General features: G+C 61.6%; 1 protein-coding gene across 4 annotated transcripts in view; it reads right to left on the bottom strand.

The window, feature by feature from the left end:
* OSBPL5 (oxysterol binding protein like 5) overlaps positions 1–23,716 on the bottom strand; it is a 75,832-nt gene that overhangs the window by 29,237 nt on the left and 22,879 nt on the right. For 3 of the 4 annotated variants that reach the window (XM_004441054.3, XM_087422456.1, XM_087422457.1), the window contains exons 2-3: positions 7,791–7,947; positions 5,298–5,380 (exon numbers count right to left, since the gene is read on the bottom strand). In XM_004441054.3, the coding sequence (XP_004441111.2) occupies positions 5,298–5,380; positions 7,791–7,926 (219 nt within the window). In that variant the 5' untranslated portion in view covers positions 7,927–7,947. Of the gene's footprint in view, positions 1–5,297; positions 5,381–7,790; positions 7,948–23,716 lie in introns of those variants that run through there. The other variant, XM_087422458.1, reaches the window with a different exon arrangement.

The following is a 23,716-nucleotide window of genomic DNA, read 5'->3' as shown; positions in this document are numbered from 1 at the left end:
ATTTTGTGAGACACGCAAGTCATATGAATTCAAATTTCAGCATCTATAAATAAGGTTTTCCTGGCACCCAGCCACACCCGTTCGTCCGCGCGCTGTCCGCGGCTGCTGCGGCTCTGACGCAGCGTCGAGCGCCTGCAACAGAGCCTCGTGGCCGTGAAGCCTCCAACACCTACTCTCCGGTCCTTTCCAGAAAAAGTGTGCCCACCCCGCTCTGTTCTCTGGGTTGCGTGCCTGGGTGTTCTCGCCAGCCCCCCCAACCCCGAGCCTCCAGGCAAGGGAGGCAGGCCCGGTGGCTGGCGGCTCCCACCCTGCGCAGGTGACAGGGTGACGGGAGGCAGCGGAAACCAGCATTGGCTGCCGTTGTCACGCGGATGGACCGGGTCCCGGCAGACGCCGTGCCGGGATCTGCTCACCTCACTCTCATCACACTCACTAGGCGGGTCCATCTCTTGTCCCTGCTTGAACGACTAGGAAACCAAGGCACAGAGAGGTGGAGCAGCTCCCCGAGGCTGCAGAGCCGGTACGCGGCAGGGATGGGACCTGAACAGTCCAGGGGAGCTGCGTCCCCATAGGACCGTGTGCCAGGCGTGGCTTCAGGCGCTGGGGTCGGAAAGGAGACAGGCCATCCACAAGCAACAGAGGCTGCGGGAGCGGGGGGTGGAGAGCGTGCGTGCACGTGAACTACCCCCACTCGGTTATTATCATTATCCACGTCCTGCAGACAGGGAGACGGCGGCACAGAGAGGCTCAGGAACCTGCCCAAAGTCACACAGCTCGTGTGGAGCTGAGCTCTGACTGAACTCAGGCAGCCTCACTCTGGAGCTGCACTCTTTGAGCCAAGTAAGAACGTTCCAGATCATAGGAAGACAGGGACATGGGACAAGCGTCCCCGGGGAACTCTGTTCTAGAAGCAGGAGTGATGAGAAGGAGCCAGATCTGAGTGACGATGTGTATGCCGGACCTCGGCCAGGTGACGGGCCTCCAGGGGCCGGGGCTGACCGACAGGATGCTCCTGGCTGCCCTCCTGAGGATCTGGGTCTTGTGCATGGCATCCCCAGCTCACTTAGCACATGCTGTTCCCCCAGCGTGGAATGCTCTTCTGGTTGCCGAACGGCCTCTGCTCCTTCCTCAGGCCCCAGTGGGCCGCTTAACCAGAAGGAAGACGGCTCTGATGGCCCTGCTGGCATCAGACCCCATGACACACCCGCCCGTGGCCCGCCCAGAGCCCTCTGCAATTACAGCCACACAGATGTTTCTGTTCACCGTCTAGGGCTCCTGCCGGGGACGGTTACGCCCCAGCACCCCCTTGGCACTGGCAGCTGGGAGCTCGGGAAGCATCTTGAATGAATGAACAAAGGCACGAACCCACTGCCAATTCCCTGCAGCCCAGTTTTCCACCAGATGCGGTGGAACGGAGCTGTGCTTGTTCTAGGCAGCAGAGGAAGAGAGAAGGAGAGATCTGGGGCGGTGGGCCTGGCGGGGTGGGTAGACGGAGCATCTGTGCCCTGCAACCCTCTGCTTTGGGGCCTAGCAAGGCCACTCGCGTCTGGTCACTGCAGCCCCTGCCCAGCACTGCAGCCAGTGCCCGCAGAGGCCTCCCTCCTCAGGGCCGTGCGGCGTCCCTGCCCAGGCCCCCGGGGCCCTTCTGCTCACTCGTGCCTGCCACCAGCGCCCCTGCGCGGCGATGAAGCACCTTAGCAATGAGAGACGCTGCTCAGAACCGCGAGCTCGAGCGTCTGGCCAGAAAGGTGCAACCTACCAAAGTTACTTTAAGAAGGTAATTTAGAACGACCGACAGAATGGGAGACAGCAGTATCTGCAATCGTATATCTGACCAGGTTCCAGCATCCAGAATATATAAAGAACTCACACAACGACTCACAGTAAACAGACAATCAATCCAGTTAAAAAATGGGCAAAGGGCCCGAAGAGTCACTTCTCCAAAGAAGATATGCAAATGGTCGATGAGCACGTGAAAAGATGCCCAACATCACTAATTGTTGGGGAAATGCACGTCAAACCACAAGACACCAGTTCGCACCCACTGGGATTGCTAGAATAATGATTTAAAAACCCAGAAGAACACAGGTGTTGGTGAGGATGTGGGCATGGGAGCCCTCACTCACTGCTGGTGGGACTGTAAGGTGGCGCAGCCGCTGGGGAAAACAGTTTGGCAGTTCCTCAAAAAGTTAAATATAGAATTTTTGAGAATTCCATATTACTATAGAATTGCCATATGGCCCAGCAACTCCACTCTTAAGTATAAACCCAAAACAAGAGAAAGCAGGGACTCTAACAAACACACGTCCACACATGTCCACAGCAGCTGAAAAGTGGGAACAGCCCAAAGGTCCACCAGCTGAGGAAGAGACAAGCCAACTGTGGTCCGTCCACCCAGTGGAATATTACTCAGCCCTCAAAAGGAATGAAGCGCTGACCCATGCCATGACATGGATGCTCTCCAAGCATGATGCTCAGTGAAAGAAGCCAGTCACCAAAGACCACGCTGTACGATTCTGTTTATATGAAACGTCCAGAACAGGCAAACCCACAGAGATGGAAACTAGAGTATAGGCTGCCAGCGGTTGTGGGACAGGGAATGGGAGAGACGGCTCACGGGGTTTCAGTTTGGGATGATGAGAACGTTCTGGAACTAGACAGAGGTGGTGGTTGCACAACACTGTGAATGCACTGAATGCTACTGAATTGATCACTTAAAATGGTTAATTTAATGTTATCTGAATTTTATCTCATTAAGAATAGGTAATATATAACACATCTATACATATATACGTGTGTATAGACATGTGCATATGTACATACATGTATATATGTATTAGAGTTTGTATCTTTTCCCAAGCCATGATCCCTTAAAGCAGCCCCAAGCTGGTCTCAAGTATCTGGGGGTGTGCGGAGCTTTCCTTTCCTTCCCCCGTGGCCTCTGACATGCTGTGGATGTACTTGTCGTGTCTCCCCTCACCGGAACGTAAGCTCCAGGAGAGCAGGGCCTTGGTTTATCCATGACTCCCCACCGGCCCCCAGCACCTACAGCAGTGTGGGGCTTTGCACACAGAAGATGCTCAGAAAATAAATATTGACTGACTGAATGAAATCTGAAATTTGAACCAAGTGAGTGTTTCTGGCAACATGTGTATGTTTGATTGGGTATTATAAGGACATAACCATGTTTTCAAAGCTTTTAAGAAATAAATCTGTTTCTTAAAATATAAATAATCCAAGTGTCCATCGACAGATGAATGGATAAACAAAATGTCGTCTATCCATACAGTGGAATATTATTCACCCTTAAAAAAGAAGGAATCCTGACACCCGTAAAAAAGAAGATGGGTGAGCCTTGAGGACATTGTGCTGAGTGAAATAAGCCAGTCACAGAAGGACAAATACTGTGTGATTCCACTCATATGAGGACCTAGAGGAGTCAAGTCCACAGAGACAGACAGTAGGATGGTGGGTGCCAGGGCCTGGGGGAGGGGATGGGAGTCAGTGTTTAATGGGGACAGAGCTTCAGTTTGGGAAGGTGAAGAAGTTTCTGGAGGACCAGCCCCATGGCTTAGTGGTTAAGTGCGTGTGCTCTGCTACCGGCGGCCTGGGCGCGCACCGACGCACCGCTTCTCCGGCCATGCTGAGGCCACGTCCCACATACAGCAACTAGAAGGATGTGCAACTATGACATACAGCTATCTACTGGGGCTTTGGGGAAAAAAAGGAGGAGGACTGGAAATAGATGTTAGCTCAGGGCCAGTCTTCCTCAGCAAAAAGAGGAGGATTAGCATGGATGTTAGCTCAGGGCTGATCTTCCTCACAAAAAAAAAAAAAAGAAGTTTCTGGAGATGGATGGAGGTGATGGTTGCACAACAATGTGAATGTACCTAATGCCACCAAACTGTGCACTTAGAAATGGTGAAAATGGTAAATTTTGTGTTATCTGTATTTTACTACAATTAAACATTTTTTAAAAATTAAAAAAATCCCCAGCATACACACATACACACACACAGACACAAATGCAGGTGCTCCAACTGCTTGCCCAGTAGCCGGCGGCCCTGGGGGCCGAGAAGGGCATGCAGGCTCTGGGCGCGGGGGACCCACTGGAGGCCTGGCTGCTTCCTCCGCTGTGGTAGACAGCCAGTCTGAGCCACCACTCACCCATCTGACAGGCCAGGACCCGGGGCCTGGAGAGGCAGGCCGTCACTCTCGGTCACACAGGGTCCCAGGGGCCCAGGCAGGGGGAGAACCAGGCTCCACCTGCACTGCTGCCCAGACCCACCCCAGAACCCGGGCCACCACCCTCGGGCAATGTCTGGGGCCGGGGCTCCCCCGGCCTGAGACCCTCGGGGAGCAGGGAGGAAGGGTGTGCCTCAAGTCCGCGTGTGGTGCCGGGGCCTCCTCACCCTCCCCGGACCAAAGTGTGCGGGAGGGCTGGCCTGGGGAACATGTGGGGTGTGTGCGAGTGTGTGTCTGTCTCTGTGTGTGTCTGCGTGGGTATCTGTGTGCGTGTGTGTGTGTCCATGGGTGTGTGTCTGTGGGTGTGTCTGAGTGAGTCTGTGTGTGAGTGTCCGTGTGAGTCTGTGTGATTGTGGGTGTCTGTGTGTATGAGTGTGTGTGTGTCTGTGGGTGTGTGTGCCTGTATATCTGTCTGTATGTGTGCCTGTGTGAGTGTGTGTGGGTGTCTGTGTGTGTCTGTGTGTGTGAGTGAGCGTCTGTGGATGTGTGTCCGTCTGTGTGTGTGTCTGTGTGTATATCTGCGAGTGTGTGTGTACCTGTGTGAGTGTGTGAGTGCGTCTGAGTGTGTATCTGTGAGTGTGTCTGTGTGTGTGAGTATCTGTGTGTGTCTGTGTGTGTCTGTGGGTGTGTGTGCATGTGTCTCATGTGTCTGTGTGTGTGTCTGCGTGAGTGTGTGTCTGCGTGGGTATCTGTGTGTGTGTGTGCTTTTCCAGAACCTGGCGTCAGGCTGGAGAGGCTGTTCCTGGTGGAGGGAACAGCACAGGCAGAGGCAGGAAGGGCTTATCCCTCGACAGAGGGCTTGGGGGCCTCCTGTCCCCGAATGCCACCCAGCCCACAGCCTTTCTCTGGTCCCGTTTCTCCAAGAAGGCGGCTCTGGTGAAACAGCTGACAAGCTGTGTGCCCCGCCCCTCCCGCAGCCTTCCCTGGACCTGCAGTCTGCATTCAAAGCTGGTCCCCACGGAACGGCCGGCGCCCCAGCTGTGCCCCTCCCTGAGCCCCTTCCTGTTGTGCCCTGGGCAGGCTCCCCAGGTCCTCCCACAGCCTCGTCTTACCGGAGGCACCTTCGTGGCAGAGCCTGGGGTCGGGGGCCCTTCATCTCTTGGCAGCGACGTGCCGTTGGGCTCCATGTCCTTCCCTGCAAGACAGCGGCTGGGGTGAGGTCCAGGGCATGGCGGGAAGCTGGCTGCCCCGAGTGTGGCAGGCGAGGGGTGGGTGCAGGCGGCCTGGGCGGGGCAGGAAGCCAGCGTGAGGCCGCAGCGGCGGGGACACTGCCCTGAGATCTAATCAGCACCAGCGTCACGTCACGTCACGGCTGGGAGGGAGTGTCAGGGCTGGGAGGGACCCGGGAGCCTGGCCTCCACAGCCTGCAGGGAGGCACCCCGGGCGCCCTGGGCTCTGGAGTGGCATGTCCTTTGGGGTTCTGGAAAGCCAGACCCCCCAGTTTTCAGGCCAAGAATGTGGCGTCCAGGCTCACATGCACACGGCGGGCTCAGGGCGCCCGGACCACTCCTGGCCTCCTCCCATAGCCTGAATCCTCTGACCGAATTCTGTCGTCCCCCAGTGCAGGGCTCTGGGCGGGAGGTGGCCCGACACTGTCCCTGCGCCCGGCCCTGGCAGGTGTCCATTTCCCTCTCCAGCCTGGCTGGAGGTGTCTGGGTTCTGGAGATGGATGGAGGTGATCCTGGATTCGATCCTGGGGGAGACGCCCGCCTCTTCCCTGGCTCTGGTTCTTTGAAGGGGGCTTCCAAAGCCCGGTTCGCCGCCGGAGAAGGAAGGATGGTCTCAGAGGAGGCCGCCTGATGGCCGCTCCAGCTTCCTGGGGCCGGTGGTTTATTGCCAGGGGCAGTGGGATAGGCAGGAGCAGTGGACAGCTGCCCAAGATCCAGCCCGGGCGGGGGCTCTGCAGACTCGCTTCCGGGAGCCCTGGGAAGGGGCTGGGAGGCCGGGGACCGAGAGCCATGCCCCGCAGAAAGCCGGCAAGGCGACCCGAGGCAGTGACACTGGCTCCAGGCCCAGGTTCACCTGGGGCACGAAAGGTCCTGGAACGGCAGCCACTCAAAGTCGCCCTGCCCTCGGCCCTGCCTCACCACCTCTGCTTCCCCATCCGCAAAGCACCCTGAGCCCCCACCCAGAGCCCGGGCTGGGTGGTGAGTAGGGTCTTTCTCCACTTCCGTGGGGCCCTGCATCTGGGCCCTTTGATTAAGGAACTGTCTTGGGGGGTTTGTTCTGCAGCTGTCAGAAGGCGGTCTCCCAGTATGGGTGCTGCCTGCTGGGCTGGGAGGACTGGGGGCCCTCAGAGCACCCGAGGGAGCGGGGTGCCGGCTCCCTGGCGTTGGCGGCCAGGTGCCGGTTCCTCTCCTCGCAGCCTGTCCATGGCTGCCTTCTTGCCTCTGCCCCCAGGACCTGCCGCCTCCTGCGCTCCCTGGAAAAGGCCCTCACCCCGCCCGGGGCCTGCACTCCCCGGGCCAGCTGCTCTGGGGACCAAATCCCTTGGAAACTGACCACCAAATGGGACCCATCCTTCCCCTCCCACCCTGCTCCGCGAGGGTGTGGCAGCAGAGAAGGAATGTCAGATTTATTTCCCCAGGCGTCCTGCACCCCCCCGCCTGCCACGCGTCTTCAACAAGGCCCTCCCCGTGCAGCCTCAGTTTCCCCATCTGCTTGGCGGTCCCCAGAAGCCCCTCTGGTCCTGACAGCACATCAGCCTGATGCTCTCCCAGTCTCCTCCAGGGACAGGACGGATGCTGTGGCCTGGAAGGGAATGGACTCGTCTCTCAATCCCAAAGCAGGGGGTGGGAGAAGGGTGGGCAGACCGGAGGAGGCCAGGCGGGGCACAGGAGGGAGGGAGGCTACGCTGCCCCCGACCCCAGCAGGGGCACCAGGAAGGAAGGGCTGGGCTCTCGGGATGGCAGTCACAGACACGGCAGAGAGAGCTCAGCTCAGATGTGGCTTGGTGGGGACGTGGAGAGGTGGGTGATGGGGGGGTGGGCCTGGAGCCATGAAAGCAGCAGCAGGTACAGATGATGCAGGGGTCTATGCGCTCAGCGTTTTACCCACGAGCTGCATGAGAGCAGCCAGGTCTGAATCCTTCCCCGCAGAGCCCAGGGATCCTCCGTAGCTGGTTGCAGTACCAATGTTATCCCCAATTTACAGATGAGCAAACTGAGGCCCAGGGAGGTCCTGCAGCTGGCCCAGGAGAGAGCTGGGGCTGGAACTCAGGCTGCCTGTCCCGGGGCCCGTGTTTGGGACCACTGCGCCACACCGCCTCTCCAAGGACGGATGAGCTGCCCCCAGAGCCTGGGCTGGGGAGCCCCTGCTTGACCTCCTGGTGGGTCTGCAAACCCTCTGTTCATTCACCTCGCACAGCACCCAGCATTGAGGGGCCCGTGAGCAGAGCAAGACTATCGACCTCACTGATGGGGACAGCACAGACAGGGCAAACGACCCGCCTGAGGTCACACAGCCGGGCTGCAAAGCCACGGAGGACCCAGGCCCCAGCAGCCGCCCGGCCCCCGCCCTGTGCCTGTGCCGCAGCCAGCACTGACCTGGGCTGAGAGGGTAGAGCTCATTCTCTCCGCCAAACAGCAGGTTGCGGGTGAGTCTTCGGGGGTCGACCTTCTGAGGGGTGGAGGAAGGCGGGCACAGTGAGAAGCGGCGCCGGAGAAAGGCCTCCTCCTTCATGGCCTGAGCGCTGGGCGGCTTCTGGAAGGAAGGAGGGGACAGCAGGGGTCACACCTCACTGGAGGCCGGGGGCGGCCCCGGATGCACGGGGGTAAGGCCAGGAGGCCAGAGACACTCCAGAAAGTCAGGGGTGAATGGCAGGGGCCACCCCCTCTTACGCTCAGCTCCCCGCTCAGGGGATGTCTCAGAAATGGACGAGGAGGGCCTGAGGGGCCTGCAGGTCAGCAGGGGCGGTCAGCCCGGGGAAGGCTGCCCAGCCAAGCTCAGGCTCTCCAGGGCCGGCATCGAGGGTGGGCTGTGACAAAGCCCTTGTCAGAAGCAGCCCCACCCAGCCCCCCCAAAGTGCGGCCCATCACGGGTGTGGAGACATCTTTCTCTGAGAACCCCTGCCCGCCAAGCCCAGCGCTAAATTGGCTCTGTAAGATCCTGGCCACAGCCAAGTGACCCTGAGGTGGGCCACTGAGTGATGCCAGGCCACCACGCTTTCCCTCCCAGGTGATGGCGCTCCGTGGTGGGGAGATGGCCACTGATGCCCACAGGGGAGGCAGCCAAGAGCTGCTCAGGAAGAGGGGACACAGGCAGGCGAGACAGGTGGCCCCAGAGCGCAGGGAGGTGGTGGTGCTGGGCCGTCCCCGAACCTGGCCTGCCCCTCCGGCCTAAGGATGCCAGGAGACCCTCCCCTCCCACATTCCTTCAGTCTGGTCTTCCCCTACTTCAGCCCCCCCGCCACGCTCCTGTCATTTCCACCAAAGCACCTTCCTCAACCCAGAGAGAAATCACAGGTGTGCTGAAGTCGAGGTGCTCCCAAGTTCACATGCCCCCAAGACACCGCATTCCCGGGTAAGCCTCCGTCCTGCCTCCCAGCACAGCCTGAGACAGCCCCCCAGGGCCCCACAGAAGGAGCGGCATTGGCGAGCCCCCACAGTCAGTCCTCCCGCCGCCCGCCACGCCCTCCCGGGCCCTGCCACTGCCTGGCCTCGTCCGCGGCTCACGGGCAGCTCTGAGCCTCCTCCCGGGATGCTTCCCTCTCTCTCCTGTCCCCCTCATGCCCTACCCAGAGCAGGGCTGGGGCAAGCGGTTGACAGTTGACAGCACCGCCCCCACCGCTGTCAGCCCACATTATAGACGAGAAGATCGTGGTTCCGAGAGCTGAAGGCCTTGCCCCGAGGTCACAGCCGGGAGGCACTGGCAGAGCTGGACTCCAACTCCTGATCCTGCGCGCTGTCCACTCCCCGAGGACGCACTCCATAAAGGCGCACTAATCAACCCGTCCTCCAGGCCCGGGCTGCTGCCTGCCGCCTCCCTGGGCGGGCTGAGGGCTGCCCGCCAAGCCCAGGACAAAGGCCCCGCTTTCTCTCTTGGCCCTGGGCCTTCCTGGGCGGGCCCGCAGCCACACAGCGCCTTTCCTGCAGTGACAGGGTGGCGAGCGGGACCTAGCGGGGCTTCAGGAGTGTGCGGCGCGGCCCAGGGCCTCCTCTGCACCCCCCGCCCAGGGGTCAGAGTGAGGGGCTCCCAGGCTGCAGGTGGGCCGGTGGCACCTCTGGCCCCTCCTTCCTGATCACTCTCTTGTCACCTGCTAAGCTTGTTACCTTTGTCATTTTAGAGATGGGGACACTGATGTCAGAGAGGTTGGGGGTTTTGGCCCAAGGTCACACACTAGTAACTGGCAAGGCCGCACCTGAGCCACGCTGGACTGACTCTAAAACCTGGCTCCGAGTCTGCCCTCTCCCCGTCTCAGCTGGGCCTCCAGCAAACCTGCTGCTGAGGGAGAGGGCCGGCATCTGGGCAGCCCAGCCCCGCTTATCAGAGTCCCAGTGGACACGTGCTGCCAGCCCAGGTGCGTCTCAGGACGGGAGGCCAGCACGTGAGAGGAGGCCTGGCTCACTCGCCATTCAGCTGAGATGTTCTGAGCACCCAGGCTGGCAGCCAAGGTGAGTCACACTCGGTCCTGCCCTGGGGGCCCCTAGGGAGTGTGATAAGGGAGGATGACAAAGGTCGACCTCCATCACCTGGAGCCTCATTTCTCTTAAGGGCTGAGTCTTGCAGACTTGGGGCGGGGAGAGGGGCTCTTGCTCACAGCTCAGTCTCAGCTCCCCCATCTGGCCATCTGTCCTGGCTCCACCCAGGGCAGGGTGGGGAGGGCATGGAGATCACTGGCTGCCTTTCTTCTCAGAGCCTACTGCACACCTTCTCCCAGCACCACTAAGGACCAGTGGGACTCATTAGTGCATGAGCTCCACCAACCACTCACCTACACCATCCTCTCTCCTTTCTTCCCTCCCTCCCTTCCTTCCTTCCCTCTCTCCCTCCCATCCATCCATCCATCCATCTAGCCATCTATCCACCTATCCTTCCATCTTTCCACTAGCCTATCTACCCATCCACCCAACATCCCAGCCATCCACCCATCTATTTATCCATCCATTCGTCTACCCATCCATCCATCCATCCATCCATCCACCCACCCACCCACCCACCCATCCATCTTCCCACCTGCCTATCCATCCATCTAACCTCCTATCCATCCATCCAAACATCCAATCACTTATCCATCCACCCATCTACCCATCTGCCTATCTATCCATCCATCCACCAACTATCCATTCAGCCTCTCAACCTTCCCCCCCCCCCCCCTCCTCCACGAATCTTTCTAGCCAGTCAGCTGAGCAGCCTGGTTTTCCTTCTTCCCTTCCCCCCTTCCTTCCTATTCGCCCAACAATCAGACACACCAGAGGTGACAGTCAAACGACTGAACTACTGGTATGGAACAGACACCCACCAATCTGAATGCCGTATAGGTGTGTGCCAGTGACTGTCGGCTCTGCGTCCTGACACCCCAGGCCAGTGCACGGGCCCCAGCAAGCCACCTCTGATCCAGGAGGGCTTCAGGGTCTCCACAGCTCTTCTGAAGACACGTCTCCCTTGGTCTTCCCTGTGCCCACCCCCGGCTGCTGTCTCTGGCTGCCTACTGCGGGCCAGGGGGTTATCTCGGTTGTGGTAAAGGCAGCGGAAATGTTTTGTTTATTGCAAAGGTAAATCCAGGTCACGTCTCCCCGGTGGCTCTTCACTGCATTGAGAACACAGTCCAGTCAGTGGCCTTGTCCACGGCCCCGCCACCCTCCCACCTCATTCCCTGCCGGCTCTCCCACACAGCCCAGCCACACTGGCCCCTTATGTTTCTCGAAAATGCTGAGCCCACTCCGGCCAGGGGCCTCTGCTCAGGAACTCCCCCTGGAATGCCCTCGCCCACATCTTGCATTCCGCGCTCAGCTGAAATGTCGCTTCCTGGAGAGTCCCACTCCTCATGTGTTACACTACGCGAATTCTCCACGTAACACTCGAGGTTCTGGGAGCCGTCTCTTCTGCCTTCCTTTCTCCTTTCTTAACTCTCTTCCCTCCACAGGATGCGAGTTCCAGGGGAGGGGGACGTGTCTGTCTGTCCCGTTCACTGCATCTTCCCAGGCCAGCAGCAGGGACCCGAGTCTGGGTACCCCCAGAAGCTCCTGGGTGATTGAGGGCGGCAGGGCAAACGCCCCGGGCTCCAACCCTCCTCATCTGCAGGTCAGGGGAGGATCCTCGGAGAGGCGGCCAAGGCCGGCTTTGGGGCCGGTTTCCACCGTAGCCCTGGTGAGGTTCCCACTCCGGGCTGCCCGCCACGCCAGGTGTAAAGATTAGAGTGCCCGGTGCGGCCGAGGAACGAGGCCTGCTCTCCAGGCGCTGGCAGGAGACAAGGGGCATCCACACCCCAAGGGTCTGCAGGCCCATGGAGGCTGCGAGCTGGGAGGACCATCCACCTGCTGCTGGGCTGACAGCACCCGCGGCCCACTGCTCTCCTCCTCCCAAGAACACTGAAGCTCGCGGCCCTGGGGATGCAGCCCCCATGGAAGGCCATTCACGAGGGGAGGAAGGGAGGGAGGTCCGAGGGAGGGAGGACGAGGGAGGGAAGACGAGGGAGTGAAAGAACGGAGGGATGACGCAACGGACTCCCCGGCTGAGCCAGCAGCACCCTGGGACGGCACCCACGGTGGGTCGCTCCCTGCTCTGTCCCGCATGGCCTGCTGGGAAGCCCCCCAGGCCTGGGCTCCAGCCGCCCAAGGGCTTGGGGTACGCTCTCTCTGGGCCCAGCCCCAGGGTCCTTGGGCCCTGGGGTCCACCCGCCTGAGCCACCAAAGGCTGGCATGTGCCCGCCCTCACTGGCTTCCCTGACCTCCAGGGGGCTGGCCCGTGCCCCCTGCCAGTAATGCTCCCCTCCCGGTCACTGGGCCGGCTGTTCTTCTGTGCACAGCTGGCCGCTGGCCGACAGTTGTCCAGATCCTTTTCCTGCCGCCATAAACGAGGCCATTTCCACGTTCAGCCGTGGCTTCCCCTGGCCCTCATTATCACAAAGTCCTAGCATCCGAGGGGACGCTGCGGGTCCTGGGGGAAGGAGCCCCAGGGCACCCGCACATGGTGAGACTGTCCCCGGCACAGCACGTGTGTGGATACGCCTGCACGTGAGGGGACCGTGACATGCCGGTGCAGGGGCCTAGGGCGGTGCTGCTCCAAAAGGTCGGCTGTTTCTGCAAGAGTGTGGCCCCAGCCCAGAGACCCCGGGGCCCCCTAAGGGGGCTCATACTGGAGGCCAGGAAGCAGAAGGGCAGTGTCTGGGAGGGGGCAGAGCGGGGTCACCATGGGTATGAGGCCTGGCACTGCCCAGCCCTGGCCGAGCCTCAGAGGAAGGGGTTTGCAGGCCTAGAACTCAACCACTGCGGCCCCCTCCTTGGACCCGAGGCCACGCCAGCCTCCTGGGCCTGGGAGGGCGTGGCAGGATTTTCCAGACTGGCCCGCAGGGCTCAGGCCAGGATCCTCCTTTGCCAGAGTCTCAGGCATGACCAGCTTCCGTTCCTGGAAGGCTCGGCAGCTCCCGCAGTCCCAGGAAGGTTTTTTTTTCCGTCTCTGTGTCAGGCAGGGTGGCTCTGCTGGGGGACAGCGGCCCCCACGGTTGCTGCTGTAGCCCTCGGCGGGCTCACCCAGCAAGCAGGAATCCCAGTGCTAGGGGATGCGTGTGCCCCTGGGAACCAAGTCCCCAAGGTCCCCTGCTCTGGAGCACCAGGTGTGTCCAGCTGCTGCCACCACCCTGGCTGGGGTGGGTCTGGAGGTTGGAGCGGGTGGGGCACGCTTCCCCTCACGGTGCTGGCCCAGAGCAGGCGGGGGCAGGCAGGTCCCACAGCCCTGAGTTCAACTTGTTTGGGCACCTGATGGGTGATGAGCTCTCTGATCCCTCGCCAAGGCCAACCACCAACAGCAAGGCCTGGAGAGTGGGCACGGAGCCCATCCCACTGCTGACGTCCCCCCCGGGAGCCAGACCCCTGCCCTCCCTCTCCCACTGAAGCCACCTTCTGAGCACTTGTCTGCCTCTGAACACTCTCCTTCCCTCCACCCCCCTGACGCCCACCTTTGGGCCAGAACAATGGGCCCGTTGTAAAGAAAGGTCATTGATGCCTTATCAGGGCCACACAGGCGGGACTCCGGGCCTGGTTAGCTGGGGCCAGAATCCACGGAGCCTCAGTTCCCGGTGGGAACGGCTGAGACTGAGAAGGAATCCAAGAGAATCGGACTCATGTCACATCCCGTTGCAGGCCTGGAAGCGGAGGGGACGATGCTGACCGCAGGGGTCTGGGGACCACGCAGAGCCGGGAAAGTGTCCAGCCTGCCTCTAACTGCTGTGTGGCCTCAGCTAGCCACGTTCATCTCTGAGCCCCTATCTGTAAATGGGGGTTTGCTCTGAGCGGGGGTGGCGAAGTCCCAGGCTCAGAGAGGCCCGGGGAGGCACCTGCGGAGGCGGAGACAACGAACACAGTGTGAGCCCACCCCCGTGCCCAAGGCGCCCGGTCAGCTTTCTCAGCAGCGTCCAATGCGACAGGGCCAGCCCAGCTGTGCTGGAGGGGAGGAGGGCCAGGGCAGGGGAGATGTGGCTCAGGCCACCAGGGGCTCTCTATTAAGTGGTGGGAGCAGGAGAAGTAGGCACTTGCTGTCGGGCCATCACCAACAACCTGTCTGCACTCATATTTCTGCTTGAACCAAATAGATCCTAAAAGGCTTCGGGGAAAAAATACTCCGAAATCAGATAAGCTGAGGGATGAAGCAACATAAGCCCAGTTGCTTGGCTCTCCACCTGCACACCTGAAGGAGAGATTGGCAGGTCCCAGGGAAGGACAGCAGTCATCAGTTAAAGGACAGCAGCCATCATGTCAACACCACATACTTGCCAAGGTCCCAAGGCCAGTGACCATGAGGATCCTGTGGAGGGGAAACCACCCGGACCTCATGAGCTACCCCATGCCCTGGCCCAGCAACAGCTGCCCTCCCCAAGAGCAGGCACCAGCATGAGGGTCCAGAAACGTGCCAGGCTTTTGTCCTCAGGCTGGACCAACTCCTGGGGCTCAAACTGGGCAGTGCGAGGTTCAGAGCTCCTGGCATGCATTTTGGCATGTGGGAGCATCCCCGGCGTGTCTGGACTGGTGTCCAGGCCCTGAAGGGCTTTGGAGCCGGGGCTTTTCCAGTCCATCTGCTGTGCTGATGGACCCTGCAGGTGCCCCAGGCCCTTTGTACGTTTTGTCCTACCTGATGTGATTCTTGTGACATGGACAGGTGAGGGGAGCAGATCTCACCATCCCGTTTTAAAGTTGCGGAAATCAAGGTCCCAAGAGAGGAAATGACTAGCTGAGGTCCCGTGGCTCGAGCCATGCCTGGGTCCCCTCCAGGTGGCACAGCTTCAAGCCCCAAGTCCCCTCTGTACTTTGGAGATGGCTGAGGGCAGGGACAGAAAGGAAGGCAGGGGGCCAGGCTCCCGGGGGGAGGGGGCGGGAGCCAGACCTCCCAGAGAGACTTTTCCCAGACACAACCATGACCACAGTCCGTGGGGCTGAGCCCTGGGGAGACAGGCAGGAAGTGACTCGCTCTGCTCAGGGGACAGCGATGGCCACACCTAGCTGCTCCCCGGTCATGTGGCTGCTGGTTAGGGCCGGCCCCTGGCAGCCGCCCACTGGCCTCCTGACGGACACCGGGCCAACCGCATGCTCGGTGCCACGGTCAGCCGGCCTGGGCCCCGCCCACCGCCCACTTCCTCTGCAGCAGCCCACTCCCCGGGGTTCTAGGAAGCCCAGCCACGTCGGCGGTCGGATGTGGTCCCCGCTGCAGGCCTGACCCCACCACGTCCCACCCAGAACCTGCCCCCACCATCCCAAATGAAAGGAGACTGATTTTCCGACGCAAACTGCAGCCTGGTGGTGGCACCGTCGGGGGAGGGCGACCAGGCAGCGATCAGTGTGGGGGGCGACGGGGAGAGGGGGTGCCAGGGCCCAGCAGGAGACAGGGGACCTGCCCCACTCTCAGCCCAGCCCTGGGCCTCAGGGTCCACATCTGAGCCCCTAGAGTGACCTCACGCCCCCTTCTGGACGAGACGCTCACCAGCCACGCTGCGTGGCTGGCCTCTGTCTGGAGTCCTCGACACACCCGGGGACTCGCCCAGGGTGCTGACGTCGCCGCCCACCCCCTCGCCGGGCTCTCCCTCGGGGGCTCCGGCCTGGTGTGTCACCCCGGGGAGACGGTGCCAGAGGCGGCTGCCCGCCTGGAAGTGAGACTGACGGACAAGCAGTCAGGCGGCCACCGCAAGGGGGAATCGGCCGAAGTTGGGTGCACCGCCGTCCAGAGCCCCTGCTGCTCACCCTCCCTATTACAGGGCCTGCAGCCTTGAGCGTGGTGGGGCTCCAACAAGGGAACTAGAGGGGACGGCGGGCCAGCGCGGCTGTGGCCTCCACTTACGTCCGCCTTGCTCCCTGCCGGCAGGGCTGGGACCCCGCAGCTCCAGGAGGCAGGAGGGGTGGTGGGGTGGCGGGACACCGCTGACCCTGAGGGGGAGCCTGGAGGCTCACGCAAGCCCGATGTCCTGTAGACCCCTCCAGCCTCAGTCTCTCCCACTGCTCAGCCCCTACCACTCCCATGGGACCTTCTGCCGCTGCTCCCACTCAGGTGACCCCAGGGTGGGCATCAGGCGGTGGACCCAACGCTGGCACTGAGTGGGCCTGAAAACCAGGCAGGTGAGAAGCACCAGCCCCAGAGGAGCACACAGCAGTCGGCCAGCAAACAGAAGGAACCGAGACCAGGAGGGTCACCACTGGACGGGTGGAGCCAGGGGCTGGGGCCCTTGGGAGGGGGGCATCAGCCCTCAGCTGTGCAGTGAGGGAGTGGGCACAGGCAGGGACCCACCTCACAGCATCTCTGCCAAGGCTTTCCCTCTGCAGAGAAGCAGCTAGCCCAGGTTCCCTAAGAGCAGCCATCATCTTGGGCTGTATTAACCGAGGTTGAGCCCTCAGAAGGAGGGAGGGGACCAGTGGGCCCTCCCTGGTCAGACTGCTGGGTTCCTCTCCACATGCCTCAGGAGGAGGCAAACCACAGGAATGCTCTCTGTGAAGGGCCAGGGTGGTGCCACCTGGGCATGGTGCCACTTGAGAGTGGTGCTACCCAGGAGGGGCACACACAGCTGAGCTCTCCCGTGTCCTTCCGGTGACTGATGGTGTGAGCTCACGGCGAGGCGGGCCTCACAGGAGGCCTGAGACAGCCGCCCTCTGGGGAAGGGGAGGCGTGCCCACAGCCCTGGAAAAGGCAGCAAGTCCTCCCCTCCTCAGAGGCTTTTTGAGGACCGTCTGCTTAAAGTTGCAGAGCACAGACACGGGAGGGGCCCTCAAGCACCCAGAAGCTCCCAAGGAGACTCAGTGACGTGGCACTCCCACACTCGGGTGGGGATGCCCCTGGGCCCCCCAAAGAGCCTAGGTCTCCCACAGAGGTCACGGTGGTGGGCTCCACAGCTGTGGGTGAGCAAGGGCTCCCTCTGTTTCCTCTTTGCAGCCCCTGCACCCCCCAGCCCTGCAGGGTCCCTGGCCGAGGCCCCAGCTGAGCCGGAAGGGGTGCGGCACTCACAGGGCCAGGTGATCCGGTGCCTGGCCACACCTCAGGGGGCCACACTGTGGACCCTGCAGGGAGGGGGATGCTGCCCCGCCTGCCGGCAGAGAACACTGAGGCACGGCGTGGCAGGAGGGCCACTAAACTGCTTAGGGCCCCACGAACAACCGGGAGCTCGGCCCGATGGGGAGGGACGTGGCCTCGGTCTCCTCCCTCCCTCCCCAGCCCCCGCTGACCCGAGACGGCTCTGCGTCCAGGACAGACCAGCCCTCTCTCCTCACTCACGCGCCACCTGCACGGGCTCTGTCACGGGTCATCTTAAATGCCAGTCCGTCTGGCCCCAGGCTGCTCGGCACTGGGTGGGGCGGCACCCAGGCCCGCTCAGGGGAGACGAGGCCCTGGTCTTGCAGGACCCCCTTTTAACAGCCCTGGTCCTGTGCTCCTGGGCGTGTGAGGCCTCATGGCCCTCCCCAAACAGAAAGAGGGGCACCGAGGACCCAGGGGAGCCTGGACCCCAGGGTGGGCAGTGTCCTCCCACTCACCCGGCTGCAGCATCGAGCCAGCGACTGGGGGCCAGGCTGGGGCATCCTGGCTCCCTTCTCCCCTGAACGTGCACCTGCCCAGACATGACTGGCTGAGGGGTCCTTGTTTCTGAGACCAAGGAGGTCACAAGAAGGGCACTTTCTACCCACATGTCCCATCCCAGGCCCTCCCAGGGATCTGGGGCACCTGGGGCAGCCCCTCATGGCCAGAGCTGAGGGCGTAGCATGGCCACATTGGCCCAGCACCAAGGGGCCGAGATGAGGGGACGAACCCACCCCCCTGCCCATCCACGCCTGGCTGGTCCACAGAGTGTGAGTGCCATGGAGCCCGGGCTCTGCCAGAGGGCCTGGGAACAGGTGGCTGCCAGAGACAAACACCCCAGAGCCGCCAATCCTTCCCCAACTCCACCCACCAAGGGTTGGGGGCCACAAAGTGCAGAAGACACTGAGCCCAGCACGTGGGCCGCTGGGGGCAGGGTCAGTCTGACGCCTGTACAGAGAGTCCCGCAGACAAGGACTAAATCACTCGAACAATGGAAACAGCAAAGTCAACCATCGGTGCTTCCGTCTCACCTTGTCTCAAGGGCTTTGCTTCCGTTTCCACTCTGAATCCTCACTCCCTCCCCAGGAAGTGCTGTCATCATCCCCGTGGGACGGAGGAGGGCACCGAGGCACAGAGAGGGTAAGTAACTTGCCCAAGGTAACACAGCTGCAGAGTGGGGGTGTGGGACTCGCACCCAGGCTGCCGGCTTCAGGGCCCGTGGGCTTTACCTGGTATGATGGTTAATTTTATGTATCAACTTCGCTGGGCCACAGGGGGATGTGACATTTGTCAAACATGATTCTGGACGTGTCTTCGAGGGTGTTTCTGGACGAGATTAACATCTGAATCGTGGACTGAGTCAAGCAGATTGCCCTCCCCAGCGTGGGTGGGCCTCGTCCAATCAGTTGAGGAACTGGATAGAACAAAAGGCTGACCTTCCCCAAGTAAGAGGGCACTCCTCCTGCCTGACTGCCATTGAACTGGGACATCAGCTTTTTTCCTGCCTTTGGAGCCAGACTGAAACTTCTGCTCTTCCTGAGTCTCAAGGCTGCTGGCTTTTGGACTTGAACTACACTGTCAGCTCTCCCGATCCAGGCTCCAGCTTGCCGATTCACCCTCAGATCTTCAGACCTCTCAGCCTCCATAACCGTGTGAGCCATTTTCTTATAATACATCTCTCTCTCCACACACACACACACACGCACACACGCACGCACACACACAGACACACACACGGGAGAACCCAGACCAACACACCTGGGCATTGTGCTGTTCTCTCCGTTGCTACAGTCACTGACAACAGCACAGGGGACGGCGATGAGAGCACAAATGTTGCGGGAGGGAGGCTCCAGGGGAGACTGGCCACCCAACTTCTCTGTGCCTCGACTTCCTTGTCTGTAACAGGCTGGAGATAGTTCCCACTTGCAGGGTTACTGTGAAGACTGAGTGAGATAAGGCTCCTAAAGGGTTTAGAACAGCAGCCGTGGCCACTCGCCAGTCAGCGTGAACTCTTACTATCGTGGCACTGAGCCCTGAAGAAACAGGCCTGCTGTGTCGGGAGCGCGGCAGTGCCTCGGGGCCCAGAAGGCTTGTGCCGGGGCCAGGAGGAACCAAGGACTCCTCTTTCCCAGGGAGCTGCCCCCAGGAAACAGTGGCCTCTGGCGGAATGACGCTGAGGGGCCGCGGAGCCGGAAAGACCCCAGTGACTGCGAACACCCCCCACAGAGGCCACAGGACGAGAATCACAACAGTCAGATGTGCACGTGGGGCCCTGGGCGGGCACCTCAGCTGCAGGATCTGGGCCGGTGGCTGCTGGGCGGTAATCCCCTCCACGGGGTCCCAGATCCAGCCTGGGGCGCAGCCCTGGTGGGATTTACCTCTGTGGCATGGGAGGCCGGGCATGGGGTCTCTGCTCCCCTCTCCGACATGCGGCCCAGCCCACGGCCGCCCCCTTCCTGGTGAGCCTTTTATTTGGTATCAAGGCTCCGGCCCCGGGAGGGCTGAGATAGAGAGAAGCAGGATCGCAGGTCTGGGTCAAAATAACTGAATTTATGCCAAGAACCGACAATTTATAACACATAATATAGAAGATGTGTCCAAGGGCCCCCATTTAGCATACAATTCCTGGAAAACCGCTCCCTGGTCTCGCCGCCCCCACCCCCACTCCGGGTTGGGGTGAAGCCTCCTCTCCTGACGACCTCGTCTCCCCCCTGCAGGGAACAAGGCTCCAGATCAGGCCGGGGCACCTCCCTGCCCTGGACCGCCGCCAGGCCCGCTCTGCTCCTCGACGCTGGACGGAAACGGAGCCGCTGGGACAGACGCGCCTCTTGGCCCCTTGAGGCCCGGCCGAGTCCACCTCGCTCCAGCCAAGTCCTGACTGCTCCTGGCGATGGCAGACGTGTCTCTGGACCCACGTGCAGGAGGGCGAAAAGCCCCTGCTCCCTGCTCACTGGGAACGGCCCTGCACTGGGGGAGGCATGGGCCCCGGACACCCTCCCGCCAGCACGCGGTCCAGCCCCCCAGCTGGACTCGGCCCCCCCGAGTGGGGCTTCCAGAAGGGCTCGCTCTGAGCACTGAGGTGGAGGGCTCACCAAGGCTTTCAGGAGACGGGTTTTGGGGGTGTCATCACAACTTGAGCCACATGAGGGGGCGGCGGGGTGCCTGGCGTCACTGACGGTAGAGATGAATCCTTGAATAAACCGGAAACTCGCCCTGCTCCAGGGACCCCAGTCCCCACACGGCACAGCGCTGCACCAGCGCGCACGCACCACCCCGCACTGCGGCCTCCCGGGCACCGCACGCTGAATGAGTCCGCAGGTGGGCGACAGGCACGACGCCCCTCTGTCCCCCCGTCTGCCTCCCGCTCTGTCCGGGGGCTGGAGGACCCTAAGTCTAGGAAGCAAAATAGCCCCCAAGTGTTCAACTGCTCTGTTTTCCTGCCTTCTCTCCATTTGACAGATGCAGTAACTGAGGCCCCCAGCGAGCTGACCCGCCCAGGGCCACGTGGCTGGTTAGCGCGGCCCCCAACCCCTAGCTCGCCCGAGGCAGGCAGTGCTGGGCCACCGGCGTCGCCACATCTGAGGCCCCCAACCCCTAGCTCGCCCGAGGCAGGCAGTGCTGGGCCACCGGCGTCGCCACATCTGAGGAGCCCTCCGAGTGGACAGGTGGCTCTTCTCACCCCCATCCCAGGTCCTGCACACAGTGGGTCAGCCGTGGCTGACGCCTGCAGCCTGGTGCACTGAGCACCTGGTGTGTGCTGGTTCTCAGTCAGCCCAGCCCTGCAGGTTTCCATTCATCAGGGGTGGGCTGTCTGCACTTATCCCGGCCGAGGCCAGCAGGGTCTCGCATGGCTCCAGGCCCCCTCCCCTCAGCCTTCAGCATGATGCCTTACTCACCCGCTGACCGGCTGGGTGGGCAGCTGCTGGGCGCGAGCTGGAGCCCCGCCTCTCGGGTCCTTCTGGGACAACTAGCTGTAGCGGCCCCGGTGACCCACGTCAGGCTGTGGGTGGCCCACAGTCACGGCCTCCCCCTGCCCCTCCCCGGAGGGTTATGGGGAAACTGGTTCTGTCAGTGTCTGGTGGAGAAAGTGGCCCTGCCAGTCGGGTGGGACCAGGCTGGCACCGGAGTGAGCACCCCCTCCATGTCCTGCCATGGAGAGGACAGTCCAGGAAGGAGACTTGATGTCTCAAGGACATGGTGACCAGCCCACAGGCCCCCAGCCTGGGAGCCCTGGGTACTCCCTGGGGTCACTGGACCCCCAGCCCACGGGCCTGGCCTCTAGCACACCGTCCCGGCCCGAGCAAACCCCACACGAGGGCACTGGGCTTCCTGGTGAGAAAGTGTCAGTGTGACATCAGCTGACACAGGAGACACGGGAGGCCATGCTGAGTGCTTCCCTCCCCTCTGGAGCCCGGGACCCCAGGGTCAGCCCCATCTGTGCTGACAGTCCCCACAGAGGGACTTGGCACACATCTGGGGGACGGGAGCCTGGCCGGGGTGCCTGGGGCCAAAGGCCAGCTGTCCAGAGCCCCACCTGCCCTCCCGGGCTCCAGCTGTTCTCCTGCCCACCCTGTCCCTGCCCCAGCCTGAGCCCTCGGCCTGGGCGCCTCCTGGTTACTCAGCTTCCCCAGGACAAGCCAAGGAGACAGAAACCCTGGCAGAGGGGAAAGGAGAGGCACTCCTGGGGCTGGGCATTCCAGGAAGGCTTCTTGGGAGAGGCAGCTTCAAATGACGATGGAGAGGAGGGGTGGCGGTCAGCCTCGGCTCACTGTGGCTGGCCTCTGCTTGTCGGCACCTGACACCCACACCCCAAACCCTGTGGGGACGAGGGTGGGTGCCGCCAGGGCTTCTCCATCTCGCTCCTGGACAGCACTCGTGGGTTCTGTGCTCTGCAGTGCAATGACCAGCTGTCACCTGCCACCACCAACCCGGGCTCTGCGATGACCAGAATCATCTGCACCGCGCACACAGGGCCCTGCACGGTGCCGCCCTGACCACCTCCTTCTGGAAAGCTTTCTCTGACCTTCTGGCCGACGTCAGGCCCCAGATCCACTCCCTCTCGTGAGGAGAGGTTGGAACGTGCACCCATCTCTATTTCTCCTTTCATGTCTCCTCCCTGTGTCCTCATCATTAGATCTGCCGGGCGGGACCTGTCTCTGCCTGCCTCAGTTTCCCAAGGGCCCGGTAGGAGGTGGGGCTGGAAGAGCGACAGGGCTTCCTCGTCCCCCGTGGACAACTGACGGCCCCAGGGCAGCCCTGCAGGTGGGAAGTGACCACCTGCCCATGTCACGCAGGGAGCATGAGGCCAGGGAGGGGGTCAGGGGGGTGGAGAGGACACAGACGCATCTCCCAGGACATCACTGACGGAGCCCTGCAGCGCTCGGCTCCGACCACGTGGGCGGGGAGAGCAGAGACCCCACAGAGTCTGCAGCTAAGTCCCACTGTGCCTGGGTGACTGGAGAGCAGGGGCAGCGGGGACAGGCCTCAAGGGGACCCCCTGGAGTCGGGCTGTGGGTGAAAACAACGGAGGCAATTCACCAAAGAGAAATGAAAACAGGTCCACACAGCAATGCGCACGCATGTCCCCGAGAGCCAAAAAGGAGGCAGCCCAGATGCCCGTCAGCTGATGAATAGGTAATCTATCTGTGGTCTGTCTACACAGTGGAATACTATTCAGCTGTGAAAAGGAATAAAGCACTGAAACATACCCCTAGCAGGAACCGTCTAGAAGGCAGAATGCAGAGATGCCAGCAGCAGTGACTTTAGGTGACAGGTGCCATTTCTTTTTTAAAAAAGTCAAATTTGCATGACTTCTCACATTTCCATTGATCATAATCATGGGCCAGTGACCCCACTGGACTCTGGCTAATCCTGAGCTCCTCGGCGTGGACCCACAACCCTCTCGACAGGACCAGCCCCATCCTACAAGCACTGCAGTGGTGGCCGCCCTGCCCCACCTGTGAGTCGCCTGAGATGTGAAGGGTCCAGAGATCCCTGGGGCCCGAGTCCCCGATGTTGGGGTCCCCCCGGAGCTGTCAGGGCTGAGAAACCGGCCCTGGGGAGAGGTAAGAAGGCAAGGCTTGTCCTCAAAGTTCCGAGACCTAATTTTGGGTCTATTCCCTGACACACTGGTCACACAATGAGATGGCAAGTTCCAGGGCATGAAGCACCACAGGCGCCTCGTGAGCAGCCGGTGACAGCAAAAATGAGACCGGGAGCGACAGGAGAGCAGCAAGCGCGCGGAGGCTGGACCTGGGTCCAACGTGTCCCTCTGGGGCAGGGCTGGCTTTACGGATGCCCGTGCATGAGGTCGGGTCCTGACAGCTGGTCGCCCCTTCGTCTACACCTGCCTTCGGGATGCGCCAGGGAACCCAGCCTGCCAGTCGGCACACCCCCTGGCACCGCTCATCGACCCTAAAACGCCTCCCCCGGGTTTTAAGGGACAGTCCCGTCCCAGCCCCCATGGACAGTGCTCAGGGGAGCTTCCCAGAGGCTCCCTGGACCCCGTGGGGTCAGACTCCTGGATTATCTGGTGCGCAGAAGGGGCGCCTGTCCTGAGACCACAAGGCCTCCCCCTCCAGGCTGTCCTCTCCGACTGGGGCAGGAGGTTGACATCTCTCCCAGAGCCAGCGAAGCCCAGCTGGGGCAGACAGAAGGCCCGGTGGGCTTCACCGGCAGGGCCTGGCCCCCCAGGAGGGCAGAAGGCTCTGCTCCTTCCTCCTTCTCGAGGTGACACCCCTGACAGTAGAGGTGACCAGTGGGGGTG

The sequence above is a fragment of the Ceratotherium simum genome, chromosome 34 (assembly GCF_057802395.1).
Source record: "Ceratotherium simum simum isolate JZ-2026a chromosome 34, ASM5780239v1, whole genome shotgun sequence".
Taxonomy (NCBI): domain Eukaryota; kingdom Metazoa; phylum Chordata; class Mammalia; order Perissodactyla; family Rhinocerotidae; genus Ceratotherium; species Ceratotherium simum.
The sequence above is the reverse complement of the archived record's forward strand: the minus strand, read 5'-3'. Positions and strand labels throughout refer to the sequence as shown.